Source organism: Fundulus heteroclitus, chromosome 10 (assembly GCF_011125445.2).
Source record: "Fundulus heteroclitus isolate FHET01 chromosome 10, MU-UCD_Fhet_4.1, whole genome shotgun sequence".
NCBI classification, from domain to species: domain Eukaryota; kingdom Metazoa; phylum Chordata; class Actinopteri; order Cyprinodontiformes; family Fundulidae; genus Fundulus; species Fundulus heteroclitus.
This window is the reverse complement of record NC_046370.1, coordinates 9,016,184-9,031,856: the sequence shown is the minus strand read 5'-3', so window position 1 is coordinate 9,031,856 and position 15,673 is coordinate 9,016,184. Positions and strand designations below refer to the sequence as shown.

At 40.4% G+C, this 15,673-nt stretch overlaps 1 protein-coding gene across 3 annotated transcripts in view; it reads left to right on the top strand.

Moving 5' to 3' along the window:
- The window catches only part of LOC118564343 (adenosine kinase-like), a 40,411-nt gene that overhangs the window by 624 nt on the left and 24,114 nt on the right, over positions 1-15,673 (top strand). For 2 of the 3 annotated variants that reach the window (XM_036141922.1, XM_036141924.1), the window contains exons 2-3: positions 2,625-2,699; positions 2,789-2,842. In XM_036141922.1, the coding sequence (XP_035997815.1) occupies positions 2,625-2,699; positions 2,789-2,842 (129 nt within the window). Of the gene's footprint in view, positions 1-1,788; positions 2,008-2,624; positions 2,700-2,788; positions 2,843-15,673 lie in introns of those variants that run through there. The other variant, XM_036141923.1, reaches the window with a different exon arrangement.

The following is a 15,673-nucleotide window of genomic DNA, read 5'->3' as shown; positions in this document are numbered from 1 at the left end:
CACGGTTTCGTCACATGACTGCGATAACGGGGGACAAAAAATGTCCATACATCCAACCTCTAACTGTCCTTTAAAGAGGAGAGTTTTTAATAAGAGCGATTCAGGAAGAAGGGTTGGCGTTATTTTAATAAAGGTAAACAGCCGACGGCTTCTGACAAGCCGCAAACTGAATTGGTTTACCGACAAATTAAAACAATTCCTTGTTGGAATCAAGTCTTTTGCGTTTTGTTTATGGGGGGGGAAAAAATCACAAGTAGCGTTTACATATTTAGAGGCGTAACGATTATACCTACGAAATTGTGTTTGAATAATTTCTCGTTTTTGTTGAATAATTAAGATATTCACATTAATATTCACAAATGTAAAAAAAAATCTGAGCTTGTTGGTTTGTTTACAAATGAAACAAGTCAACGAATTGAACCATGTGGCGTTCATTTTCCCTGGGAAAACTACGTTATCGACCGCAAACCCTCCTAAAAGGGGACCATTAAAACCCAGATGACTGCAAATCATGAAGTATTTCACACCAACGGAAAGAACAGTTTTGTTAGCAAATGTTTTCTTTTTATTGATAGGCGTGTTTTTTTCTTTCTTTTTTGTAATTTTGGAAGATTGACATTTTAGCTCTTAAAAGCAGGGGCTAGTTAAATTGAAAGTCCAAACTAGTTAAGCCACATCAGGCTTTTCCTGGATGGTACATGGTTTTGATTATTTTTAAAGTCTAAGCAGAAGATTTTGACCAATAAAACAAACAAGAGGAAATGCCTGTAATAATAGGCTCTTTTATAGAGGTATGAATACAACGCAAGTGAGCATTCCCATTCATGCATCACGGTATGCCTCTAACCTTTATTTGATTTTAATTTAAAGCACATACTGCTGTTTAATGTTAAGACTAAATTGGTGAAAGTATATATTGACTGTTGAATCTCTAGTCTTTTAGCCACAAAATGTATTATTGTGTGACATATGACAGGCGGAGTGATATGGCTTAAAAATAAAATCTCAGACTTTATTATACCAAAATGTTTTTTCCTCCTATTCATTTCACAAAAAGAAGTTAAAGAAATAATTTTTATAAACTTGCTTTTCTTTCAAGCATTTCATCTGGGAGTTGAACTGAATTCAAAGTGCAACTAAATACAAGCTGTGAAACATGCATGTAAAACAAGATTTTACAATTTCATTTGTAAACAATGAAAATACAACAAAATGTTCCCTGTTAGTGGTATTACACAATGAGCTGAGAACAGGCTTCACATGTGTAACTTTGAGCTAACTTTAAAAAAAAAAAGTAAATTAATAAATTAAAGTGTCTCATCTTAGGGTAAACAAAGTGTTTCTTCTTTAAAGTATTTTGACAATATATTTTCTAAACGCATTTTCAGCATTGCATCGTATTCTCTTCATGGAAGCCCAAAGACTGCATTTGCAGAATAAAATCCCAATTTTTCAAAAAATGAAATCACAATAAACTGTAAATCCAAATGAATCTATTAAATCGATGACAAAAGATAACACATTATAGAATAATGAAGGCTGTTCTCTAACAAAATTAATAGTACATGATGGAAAAACTAGGGGATAATAAGGGGGAACTACAAGATAATGTACACAACTACAAAATAAAGGTTTTGTGTCAGCTATGTAAACAATTTTGTGTAATTATGAACAAAAACTTTAACCGAAAAAATTTAAAAAAAATTACACTCAACTATCTGCTAGGGGTGTTGGATGATGTAACCGGGTTGAGGATATTTCCCCCTATTTTTTTTTTCTCCATTGACCTCAAATGCAGCACAGACAGCCCCCGCAGTGCATGTAGCCAATCACCTGCCTAGAAGGCTCCCAAAGACCCGCCCACTCTGTCCACCAACATTAGGGTTGGTCAGAGTGGAGCTCCGGTTAATGGAGCCAGAAAGCACGTTGCTTTTGACAGAGAGAGGGGGGAAACTGTTGATCATTTAATCTTCTGGGGGAATTTTCTGACACCATGCCAACGCCAAGGTGAGATCCAAACCGGGATATAACTCTGTGGGGGGCAGTTCAGCTGTTCACATTGATGTTTGGAGGAAATGCTCTTACTCTGCTGCCTACGTTTTACTTGGAATGATTTATATAAAAAAAAAAAAAAAAAAGAATGTTTGGAGAGCTATTATGTACTGCTGCAGGATGTATATTCATCCCTGTTTATAGATCACGTCAAGGCATTCGCTGTCATTTTGTTCTTTATTTAAAGTGAGTTAGTTAACGTGTTGTAAGATCTCTTGTCAAGAGCAGACTTTGCCCACTCTATCTTATTGCTGTGGATTTGTAGATAAAACGGTTGTGGAAAACAACATTCGCAAAAAAACAAAAAAAAACAAACAAAAAAAAACTCATAAAACACACATGTACGTGTCAAAAGGTATAAATTCCCACATGCTGTTGACATTTTGATGGGAGCGACAGTCCCAGTAAAGCAGGGGTGTGTCCCTGCCCGAAATCTCTGTTATTTAAGACAACAAATCCCAAACAGATGATTTCCTGTTTCACAGCACATATTGCTTGTTTCCTCTGCTCTTTCTTAGCCACTATGTGGGAGACTGCAGAATACAATCTGTTTTTTTGTCCCTCCCTCACAGTGCTAACATGCTCTTTGGGATGGGAAATCCCTTGCTGGACATCTCAGCTGTCGTGGACAAAGACTTCCTTGACAAGTAAGTGGCAGTATCTTAATTCTTTTCACTTATATTATTACATTATTATGTATTTAAATCTACTAAAACACTTTTTTCCCCCCCTATAGGTTTGGACTGAAGCCAAATGACCAGATCCTGGCTGAAGACAAGCACAAAGCCTTGTGAGTCATACACACTGGGGGAACTACATGTTCATCTGCAGCGTAATGCATCTTGCTAAAATTACGGGGAAACCAAATAGGGGTTACACTCGTCATTCATCCCCCACTAACAACATCTTCTCACTATTAGCTAAACTCAAAATAGCCAAGTCATAAATTCAACACGGCGCAAGTGAGCTTTTAAGACTTGGCAGCTGCCTACTTTTTCTAAGTCTGACACTGCTACCCCTGCAGTTGGAATTGTAGAGATTTGCATAATTTGGATTTCAGATGCATGTTCTGTTTTCTGCTTAAATGGGTAAAAAGGCTTTCTAAAGCATGTGTGTTTTCCCCCCTGCAAACGCACATGCCTAACATTCCAGGGGGATATACAGTAACACTACAGGCTTCCTCAAAAACATACCCGCATTTCGCTGAGCGCAGCTCACCACACGCTTTAAAACGGCGGGTAAACAAAAGCTACACGAACGAAGGTGGAGCTTTGATTTTTGGCCGACCTTACACCAACCTTCTTCCTCTGATACGGTGCAGATGGTTTCTTCATCTTTGTGAGGGGAAGCTGCCCCGTGTTAATCTGCGAAACACAGGAAACCGTCTGTACGTAGGGTGATGATTCGTTTTTAAAGTATCTTTTGATAGTATCGACAGCAAGATTTCTGCAAGGTCTTTTAAAGTTTTAAAAAGGCTTTTCGTTTTTTCCCATCTTTGGGGATTTAAATGCACCCAAATCTTACATTTAGAGAACTAAAAACCCCGTAATGCATTGGTTTAACATCCCTGAATTCATCCTTGGAATTTATCCTGCAAACCTGCTAAAGAGTTCTGCACCGGAAATTGGCTTACAGTATGTTTAAGCAAATGAAATCCAAGACGTTCACATGAAAGAGTGTTCAGTTAATACGGGTTGAAAGCACTGGAACCCCATAAGACACACAAACAAAAACAATTTAAATCAACAAAGTTACATTCAACTTGCTTAAGTTATTTAGTAGCGTAAATAAAATTTATTAAGTTAACTAAATACACAATTTACTTAGTTTTATTTCTAAAATTTTTATTATTGTGTGCAGAAACCCTGTGATGAGCAAATCCACATACAAGATGTGTAAAACTCCACAGCTAGGAAGTATTAGAAACATCTACATATTTCTCTTTAAATTTATTCATAATGCGCCTATTGAAATTAAATTCAAACTATATGGCAACACTTCAAATAATCAACATATACAAATAAATAATACATCTAAAGATCAGTTATGCGTAATAAAGCGGAATGGTACAGGCAGGGAGAGAAAATTAAACATGTCTGCTAAAACTTATTTAGTGGAACAGTTCTTTTGGTAAGGACAACTTCAAGATGTCTCTTCTGTAAAGAAATTGGTAACACACATGCTCAGGTGTTATTTATTTTATCCAATCTTTCATGCAAAGCGAAGTCACAGATCGTTTCCTGGGAGCCTGGACCTTTTAGTCGGCTTTCTTTTTCTTGCCACGAAAAGAGCTGAGAGTTTTCTTAGCTGTGTGTTGTTTTGATCGTTGCCCCATGAGAGCCTCCACCCAGCTTCCCCCTGCAGATGCTTATCAAGAATGTGCCGGTGCTTTGAAACAGTAAAAATTTTGTCTCATCTTATCTCACTTGTTCTAACAGCTTTTGTTGCCGTGCTCAAATGTTTTGCGGCAAACCTTTTAAACAGGCTTCGACACGCTCCATCTTTTGTGGTGGGTTGTTTTATTTTATTTTTTTTTACATGGGAAAAATCTACCTACTAATCCCAGGTCTATCCGCTCTTCTGGTTGATTCCTGTTAAAAACCTTGCGTAGATTCCCCTACTTCTAGGTTATGGTACCATTTCTCGCTTACTAGAATATTCAGAAGTTTATCAATCAACTATTTATTTATAGAGCACTGTAAAGACCCAGAACGATCAAAGTGCTGTACATGCCTGTAAATTTATAAGAAAACAGACCAAAACAAAACATAAAAAAAATTGAATAACAAGACGCTAACACCTACCAAAATAAAAGTAGACAAAAAACAGTAAGTACACTGCAAAAAGGGAACTCAAAGTAGGTAAAATCCTCCTGAAATTAGTGTATTTTTCATTAGTTTGAGCTGGTAAATCAGACTATTTGCCAATGGAATAAGATTTTTGCACTTAAAATGAGAACTATTCATCTTTATCATCTTATTATAAATCAAGGAAAAATATACTAATTTTACGAAAATGTTACTTAATTTCAGTTTCCTTTTTGCAGTGGAGATACAATAAAAGACTAATAATAAGAGCAGCCTGATATTTCTGTTCAACTGGAATTAAAAGCCAAGCTGAGAAGATGGGTTTTAAAAGGTATCATCCTTACAGTAAGAGGAAGATATTTCCAGAGTTTGGGAGGCAACTATGAAAAAAATTCTTGTCTCCTCGGGTCACAGGATGAGTCCTAGGAAAAACTAGACTAGCAACGAGGAGTTCTGGAATTTAGCTTGTGTAAAATGTCTGTTTGATAAGGAGGTTTTTGACTGTTTAAACATTAAAAAATTAAAATCTCCAAAACAACTCTGAAACATATAGGGAAACAGTTCAGGGAGGCAAGTATGGGGGGGATGTGCTCACACTGTTTGTTGTTCAGAAGTACATGTGTAACCAATTCTGAGGTTGTGACGGTCTTGAGAGCGTCATTAAGGGTTACCCATGACGACATGTTTCTTCACGCAACACCTTGGTGATGATGAGAACCCTTTTTATTGGCCAATAAATAGGCCTAAACCGACAATTTGCTCTGCTAGGAAGCAGGGTTGTTTTTTTAACTACTTAACTTGGTTTCTTGCTTTCTGGCTTTGTGCAGCTTCTTTTCTCCTTTTTTTCAATATTCATATTCTGTGTCAATCCTGCACATTGCATAATTTAAATCATACACTATTGATTTCTCGACTTAGATTGCTGGAGTTGAGATCTTGGGTTAATGTGTCAGTAACCCAATGAGAAATGTAACCCTGTCAGTTCCACTAACCGTCATCTACATGTTTGATTTGTCGCTTTTTACGAGCTTTATTTTTCACGTTTTACTCCGCAAGTAAAGCGGCTAGTGCTACATATGCCATCTCGCAAACTTTACTAGAGAGCAACCGATGACTCTTATTTATTTTCACTGAGCCAGTGTCAAATGTCACATGCGAGTACATTCCCATCCCACAGCTGCCCGTTTGTATCTGCTAAATGTGAGAACCACAGCCTTCACGGCGGCACCAGATGGGCCGTTATGTTACAGCTTTCATTTTAGTCGTTCTGTTCGCAAACCCTAAAATGAGATCGCTCCTTCCAGGCCGTGCCGCCAAAGCTCTGGAATGATCTCCTGCTCTTGCTACGTTTCTGTGTTTGCTTTTAAGAGCAAACAGGACAAACAACCATTCACGCACACACTCACACCTAAGGAGAATTTAGAGAGGCCAATTAACCTGACAGTCATGTTTTTGGACTGTGGGAGGAAGCCGGAGTACCCGGAGAGAACCCACGCCTGCACAGGGAGAACATGCAAACTCCATGCAGAAAAACCCAGGCCCAATGTAGGACTGAAACCCAGGGACCTTCTTGCTGCATGGCAACAGTGCAGCCCACTGTGCCGCTGTGCAGCCAGTTTCTTCTGATGTTTTATTGTTCTATCTTATTGTCTAACTGTGCACTTTGTAAAGCACTTAGTGACCCCTAATGTCCGTGAAAGGTGCTATATAAATACACCTTTACTCACTTACTTACTTTCTTACCTACTTACTTACTTACAAACAAGTCTTAGGTCTGTGTTTTGTCCATACATCATTTTAAAAGGGATGTTGTTATACTATTAAACCCCAAATGCCACATGCTGGCATTTTTTTAAACCTTAGTCTCTGCTCTTGCATGTATTTGGGACAATACCAATAGCAAAAGAAACACAGCACCGTTCGTATTTATAGGGAAACCTGGCAGAGTGTAAAGATCCTAATAAAAGTTTCACCGTCGAGCAATCCAACAACCTCAGTTTTTGGACTAATTAAGTGAGGCAAGGCAAGGCAAATTTATTTATATAGCACAATTCAGTACAGAGACAATGCAAAGTGCTTTACATGATTAAAATATAGGAATAAAAGCAAGTAGGGATAGAATGTAGAAACAAAAAAGAACATTTAAAACAGTAAAACAGTTTAACTGGAACATTCAAAGGCAATTTTAAACAAATGTGTTTTAAATCTTGATTTAAAAGAACTCAGGCTTTCAGCACTTTTACAGTTTTCTGGAAGTTTGTTCCAGATAAGTGGAGCATAGGAACTAAATGCTGCTTCTCCATGTTTAGTTCTGGTTGTAGGTATGCAGAGTAGGCTGGAACCAGAAGACCTTAGTGGTCTGGATGGTTGATACACTGATAACAAGTCTGTGATGTATTTAGGTGCTAAGCCATTCAGGGATTTATAGACTAACAGAAGTATTTTAAAGTCTATTCTCTGAGATACAGGGAGCCATTGTAAGGACTTTAGAACTGGGGTTATTTGCTCTACTTTCTTAGTCTTAGTGAGGACGCGGGCAGCAGCGGTCTGGATCAGCTGCAGCTGTCTGATCCACTTTTTAGGCTGACCTGTGAAAACACCGTTGCAGTAATCAATTCTACTAAATATAAACGAATGGATTAGTTTTTCCAGATCCTTCTGAGTCATTAGTCTTTTAATCCTGGAAATGTTCCTCAGGTGATAGAAAGCCGACCTTGTAACTTTCTTTAGATGATTTTGAAGGTTCAGGTCTGAGTCCATCACTACACCCAGATTCCGGGCCTGATCAGTAAGAACCTCGTCCTTCTATTGAGTACCTACCAGCAGCTCTGATATACTTTTGTCTGAGCGCCTTTATACCAGAGCTTTTCACTTGTCCTCCATTCCAGAAGTAACAGCGAGACGTCCTCCTGGCAATCTTTCTACATGCACCTTTGTTTCGGTTGTGTTTACCCACAATGCCCTGCGTTCTTCTCCGTCTCCTGCATTTGATTCACGTGAAGCGGACTGTTTTCAGGCAGACATGAGTTAGTTTATTTTAATCCGGACCGGCGTTAGAAACGAGGCGTCTCTGGCTGTGTGTTAATGGCTGTTGTCCTGCTGTGAAAAGCGAAGCTTCACCCCGGTCTCCGATCTGTTTTCACCTCTATCCACATTTTCATTCACTCTGACCCGCGTCCCTGTCCCTGCTGAATAAATGATCCCCGCATCATTATACCGCCACCGTGCTTTAAGTAAAAGGTGTGTTCAGGGAGACTTGGAGTGTTTTTTTAAAAAAAAAGAAAAAGTTTATAGTATTTAGCATTTAGGCCAAAAACGTTTAACTTAAGATATCAGCAGCCTTTGCATTTTTGCCCCGTCCATTGCTTGAGTTGGCTGCTTTAAAACTTTCCACAACCGAATCCCTAACCTGTGCTGGGTGTGTCCTGGTTTTTACAGTGAGGTTTGTTAACACAGTCTGTGTCTAAACCTCTACGTCTTCACTGCTGAATTTATCCTGATATTAAATCAGCTCCAGTTACTAAAGAGGCGACATTTGAAGGGAATTTATCATATTTAGTTTATTTATACGAGTAAAGGAGGACTGAATACAAATGCACACTAAACTTGTCACATTTGGAAGAATCATTGTCGTACAGCTACGTGCTACTTTGTATTGGTTTGTCACATAAATTCAAGACGTTTGAGTTTGTAACGTTAATGTGACAAAATGTGAAAACGGTATAAAAAAAAAGAGCAAATGAATACTTTTGCAAGGCACTCTGTACGGACGGCACAGAGACATATCAGTACATCAGAGCTACAAGGGGGCTACCTTGTCAGGTCTTGTTACTCCACAAAAGGACACACGTGACCTTGGACCGCAGCGGCGGCACAAAGCAGCATCATCAGCGATGTTGTTCTCCTTCAGCACAAAGGCTGCGGTGTTATCTTTAGCCGCGCAGACCCTGTTCTCTGTACATTCTGCACAAGGTTAGGGCAGGATTAACACGCGGCTTTGGCGGTTTAATTCCCATCACAAAGCATTTCGGCGCACGCCCTCGCCCAGTTCGACACACAGAAGCCTTGCGCTGTCATCTCCGTCCGGTTTGCGTCACCAAAAAAACGTGCCGGGTTTATTCCTGTGTGTGTAGCTTTCCGTGATTAAAAGGAAAAAAAAAGTTTGTTCTTGAAACGGAAATGTTATTCGGACAGATGGGTTCATCACTGGAAGAAGAAGAAAAAAAGCTCTCAATAGGCTTACAACTTCAATCATCTAACACTATTGTTGCACGACTGAATCTAGTGTAACACGATTCACCCCCCCCTTCCCTCTTCCCATCACCCTGGTGGGAGAGAGATCATTGGATGCAGTGCACTGTGGCCGTTCCTGAATTCAATTATCTAGTCGCAGCAGAGCCCATATAATCCTGTTGTGGCTGAGAAATTGCCTGCTATACAGTAGAAAGCATCTACGTCCCTGTTAGTACCGGCTGGGGAGTTGTTGTTTTTTTTTTTTTTTTTTTTTCCTCCTCGTGTTTGTGCTCTGAGTAAACCCCGACAGCCCTGTAGGCTTTTGTGTTTTGATAGCTGATTAATTGTCGGCAAAAAAGTGCTGGATTGCTGCTTTTACTTTCTTCTCAGGGATAGCAAAGAAATGTTTGAGTTTTCTATTGATTGAATAAGCATAGTATTAGTAGATGGATAAAAAAAAAAACAAATAATTGCATGCATCACTTGCCTTCCAGCTGTATGGCTCTACTTCGTTGGTTTGGCTTTATCTCTAGAGAAAAAAAAAAAGGAAATTCCTAAAAACGGCTCCACTCAACTTACATATAGTGTTCTTTGAGCTAGAGAGCACTACTCCGTGCCAATAATCACATACACGTGCATCCAAGTAGATTAGAATGTAATCAAAGGTTAATTTATTAGTCATTTAAATCCAAACGTGACACTCATTATATAGATTAATGACGCAGAGATTGTTTGTTATGGCTTGCAGCTAAAGGAAACCCAAAAGTCAGGTTCTCACAATGATTAGAATATTACATAAGACCAATAAAATAGGCCATAAAATTACATTTTTATACAGAAATGTTATCATTATGGCGTTGACTGCTGACTTGACAGTTTTCCAGCATAGAGCCATTCACTCTTTCCAAAATGTAGGTTAGGAAGCTAGTTGTTCAGTGTCGTATTCAAGCATACTGATGGAAAAAGTTAAGTGGAAGGAAAAGCTGTGTGTGTGTGTGGGGGGGGGGGGGGTTGGTTCACAGACGCAGGTATAACCACATCCTTGAGAGGATTTTTAAGTAAAGCCATTGAGGCAGCCTGGGTTTCCAGGTTGTACATGTTAAACTTCTCTGCTGAAGTAAATTCACTTTTTAATGATTTAAATGACTGTGTTTTCTATTTATTCAATGTTTTTTAAGTGACTGCATGCCCTCTTTGCTTTATCTAGGTGATATCTCTAGTGTGGTTTTCAAGCGGCCCTTTATGGGGGTCTTTGTCAGCACATGCTGGTTTTTCTGAGTAGGTCTTGAACTTGAGGTCGGAAACCAGCCAGACCAAAGCGCTGGGTGTTACTTCCTCTACCTGTGGGAACCCTGCTCTTCAGAGGACGATATTGTCACGTGTGGTGCTGCAGTTTGTCTCTGTTGCTCGGCTTCAGAGCAATTAAACCCTTCGCCAGTTCGTGCCCCCATTTCATGCACTTTCACCATGTCGTCCCCTCCTACTAAAGGGCGACGGTGGCATAGCAGTTAGGGAGTTCGTCCTGCAGTTTGCGGGTTGCCGGTTCAATCCCCGCTCCGACTATCTTAATCAGTGTGACAATTCACACTTGGGGTCGTTGGACTATTTAAAGCGCAATACATGTATAAGCCATTTAAAATTAAACTTTCATTTTGTGTCCATGACTGAATAATTCAGCATGTTTGGTAGTATTTTTGACCAATCTTTAAATTTCTCAAGTCTCTTGTACAATTTAAAATCTGTAACTATTAATTTCCTATGATTTGAAAGTGCACGCAGTTTCCATGCATTGTGTTTCTGATCCCTGTTCCCGCCAGATTTCACTTTTGTGGAATCTACATTCTAAATTTTATATATTAAATCTTATATAGGAGACCTCCAGCCAGTGGATGTTTGTAATATCAACTATAATGGAAGAAAACATGTTAGAGGCTGCAAAAAACCAGGGATTGCAGCAGAGGCTCACCTTTCAACAAAATACCAGCCCTAAACATACAGCCAGAGCTTTAATGCAATGGTTTACATCAAAGCAGATTCATGTGCTCGAATGGCCTAGTCAAAGTCCGAACCTGACCTGAACTCTCCTTCCAATCTGGTTTTAAATTCCCTGTCAAAAGTTTAGAGTTTATGTAAAATTGTCACTGTTTTCGCTTTAAATTGAATGCAAACATTAATTCCCATATGGGGCTGGTGCCTATTTTCCAACCTTCCACCCGTGTCCTTCAGCGTTGCCCTTCCACACCTCGTGTACGCACATCGCGCGTCCAGCAGGTGGCATCAGCTGCCTGCTGTTTCTAACCCGGAGTAGCACGCCACAGGGAGCTGCACAATGAAAACATTTCTATTTCTGCTGGAAATCAGAGTGCAGGTAAATAAAGTTTTTATTTCGGGGGTGACTATTTACCGTAAGTATTTCTGAACCGGCAGCGTTTCATAATATACCATGCGCCCAGGCCCTCCTGGGATTGTTAACCATGTCTTATTAGAGCTAATAATTATTAGTGTGTCAAATTAGCGAGTCATTGTTATGGTGATTGTATTTTCACCTCGCAGAGAGGGGGGGGGGGGAGATATCATCTGGCTCCCGAATATTGGTGCTGCTCAAACATTTGTTTTATGACTCCCTCTGTCCAATGATAATTAATTGTTTACTTTCTCATCTCGGGATGATGGCGTGACTCTTTTCAGGGGTTGTTTGCTCACAGCAATTAAGTTCATCAGTGCTCATCCTCTCTCCTCCTCCTCCCTCTCTGTAGTAACCCCCCCCCCCCCCACCACCACCACCCTCCATCCTTTTCTCTGTTTCTCTGTGCTAAATGCAGATTAGCAGCGTCACAATCACATCCAGAATGAGAGTAAACTCCTCATTATGCCGTGTGACCCTCTGCTGCATGAATAATTCAGCGCCGCAGCGTTAGTGGCTGGCTGTTATTAGCATTCTGGATGGCGAAGCAAAGAGAGTGGGGGGAAAAAAAAGTGGGGGGGGGGGGATCGTATCACTGACGGGGGCTGACTCAGGGGGATCAGCACTGGATTGAGACACACACACGCACGCACGCACACCATCATCATCATCACACAGTAGAGGAGATCAGTGGAGGTGCCTCTCCACTCAAAACACCCCGCTGTCTGTGTACATCTTACACACCCCTGCTGCTGCTGCTGCTGCCGCCGCCGCTATTGCCGCTGCAGCTCAATCTGCTCACCAGGAAGGAAACAACAAAGGTCCTCTCTCGCTGAGCACATGCTAAACACTCTTTAGTTTGTGCCGGCGTGCGCGTGACGGATTCTGGTCCGTAAACACACTTGACTCCACCGCCACGTTATTTATTTATTTTGACGTTTTTTTATTTATTTCTTTTTTTAATAAATAACGAAGTGAATCGAGAGTGCTGGCAACCCCCAGTGGAGCTATCCTGGCTTGTCATGAGAAGAAACACTCCACCTTGTGCGTGTCTGTGTGTGTGTGTGTGTGTGTGTGTGTGTGTGTGTGTGTGTGTGTGTGTGTGTGCTGACACGCAAGCATGCATGCAGAGGCTGCATGTGCCACTTCACTGGATGCACTCATGCTCGACTGAATGTGTAGACACGTTACAGCACCCCCCCCCACCGCCACAACCACCACTGCCTTTTTTATTTCCCAGATCTCTTGCTGTATTACAGAGTGCTGATACAAACCTCTGCTCTCTGGGTGGGGTGGGGAGGTGGTGGCGGCGGCGGCGGGGTGTGTGTGCGTCGATCAGCACATCCGGCTTCCTGTGCCGCGTAGGCCGAAGGTCACCTGCCTGCATCCATCAGCCTGCCTCTGTACCAAAGAGAAAGCAGAGATTAATGGCACTCGACTGGTAATTGAGACATCAAAAACATGTTCAGCTGCCAGACGCGCTGCTCTTAATGTTTTATTGATAAGCGTGAATCTGGCGATTTGGGGCATAAATCCATGCATGCTCACAGAGCTGTAGGAAATATGCACCTACTCCTTGTATATTATAAACAAGTAATATTCTTTTTTTTTTTTTTTCGGAATTAAGGTAAATCCCCATGAACATAATCTGAATTTGGTTAAATTTTATATATTTATTTTTTTGATTTTTTTCTGCATTTAAAGGTTGCACGCTGAATCATGAGGGGGATGGCTGATGCAATCATAATCAAAGCTTGTCCTCGCTGGAACTGCAGATGCCTCTGTTCGGTGGATGGCAGCTTCCAGCAGGTGGTGCCAGAAGGAAACATCCCCAGTCAAAAGGGGATGTAACAAATGTAATCTACATCTTCCTTCTCATCCATCAATCCACCCCCCCCTCCTTTTAAAGAGCATTTTATAATTGAAACGGGGGCGTCTCAGCCGGTACATATACAGCATGTTCAGTTCAGAAAAGCATGCTCAGGGCTATTTTTAGTCGCCTTTGATTTTTTTCCCCCTGCCGCTACATTAATGGCAGCAGCTTTTATACATGTGAACTAGTTCTTATATCATCTGTGCTGATCATCTCTTTACACCTTGTCTGTGCGGGGGTAGAGATTGGGAGGCCCGACTGGTGAGCAGCAACACTCCCAGTGTGTTTAAAGTTCACACAGGGCCATATGGTCCCCACAGCAGGGGGTGTTGGTGGAATTATTCACACGGAGCGCTCTGAATCACCCAGATCCTGGTATCAACCACGAGATAAGGGGGAACGTCTCAAAGGCTTTGTGCTCCGGCTTCAAATCTCAATCCTCGAGAGAACGCCAGAAGCCCCCATCCTTCCTTACACGCTCCCTCTTCCCACTCCTCTCCCTCCAGTGTGTCCCTCTTTCTCTCTTTCATATCCTCTCAGAGACACACACACACACACACACACACTACGTCCACACGGCAGAGTGTGACAAACAACGCCACCCTCTGCAGCGTGAAGCCAAAAACCTGTGACATTTTAGAGGAAATAATATGAACTCATCCTCCGCGAGCAGATTTCACCCCCACCATCTAAATCCTTGAGCGCAGCCTAATTAAGTACAAACAGCAGTTCTCTGCTAATGCCAACAAATGGGCTGTTGGTGCTGCCGGATCGGCCGATTATTAAAGGGATGCACATTTGTTGTTTCTGCATTCTAATGCAATTACTCACCCATTATGACCATGTAATTGTGCAGTCATTAATTGTGCATCCAGTCTCTATTACAGTTGAGCCATTTTTTTTTTCTTTTGTTGCGGCAGGACTTTCTCAGATGAATTTTCCTGAATACAGGTGGGTCTTTCTAAATTAGAACGTCATTGAAAAGCTATTTTATTTTCATAATAGAATGCCAAGTGAATCTAATATATATATATATATATATATATATATATATATATATATATATATATATATATATATATATATATATATATATATATATATATAGTTTATTTAAAAGGTACCTTTCTGGACACTCAAGGTCACCGTACAATAAATAGATAAAAGCACATCAATGTCAATAACAAAGTCAAAAACACAGAATAAGGACTGTTTTAAAACATACAAAGGCTGGGACAGGGAGATTGATATCAAAGAGAATATTCAATCTTAAACAGATGAGTTTTGAGTTGTGATTTGAAATGGAGAAGTGAGTTTGTGTTTCTAAGTAGGGGTATGTATCTATGTGTGTGTGTGTGTGTGTGTGTGTGTAAATATATATAAATGTGTTATGGCTTACAGCTAAAGATAACTCAATATTTGCTTTTCAGGCTATTGAAACACTGCATACAACCAATAAAAAAGGAATTTTAATACAGAAATGCCATTGTAATGAAAGTATGTCAATGGATTGTACAGCAAATTGAATCAATACTTGGTCGGGCTCCTTTTGCATGATTTACTGCATCATTGCAGCGGGGCTTGCACAGAATCAAAGTGCGACTTTGTCGAGGTGTTCAGGACGCACAGGTTGCTTTGAAAGCATCCTGTAGCTCATATGCATTGTTTATTTTAGTATTCTACTTATTTCTCCTGACAGTACACCAAACATTCCCCCTGGGGTTTACGTAGGTCTGGCCTGTTTTCAGCACATGGACACCATGATCATTAAAGCAGGCATTGGTACATTTGACAGTGTGGAGAGGTGCCTATTCCTACTGGAAATGAAATCAGCATCTCCATTTAAGCTTGTCAGCAAAAAGAAGCAGAAAGTGCTTTAAAATGTTCTGGTAGACTGCTAGACTTATTTGTTTTGTGTACATAGGTAACTTTGCCTCAGAGACCACAAAAATCACATCCCCAAGGGTCCATCCTGGGTCCCCTCCTATTCAATACTGTATCTACATGCTCCCTCTAGATCAGTTAATAAAAAAACAACAGTTACCAGTCACCTGGAACTGAATTTTCGATTGCAATGCAAATTGCAGTTGACAAATAAAATAGATTGATTGATTCATAACTATGCAGACGACACACAGCTCTACATCACCATGTCACCACGTGACTAGGAACCTATTCAAGTGCTAAGTAAATGCTTAGAAGAAATAAATGCATGGATATGCCAAAATTCCCTACAGTTGAATTAAAAAAAACTGAAATGTTAGTTTTTGGACCAACAGATGAGTGATCAGGTCCAACAGAGAA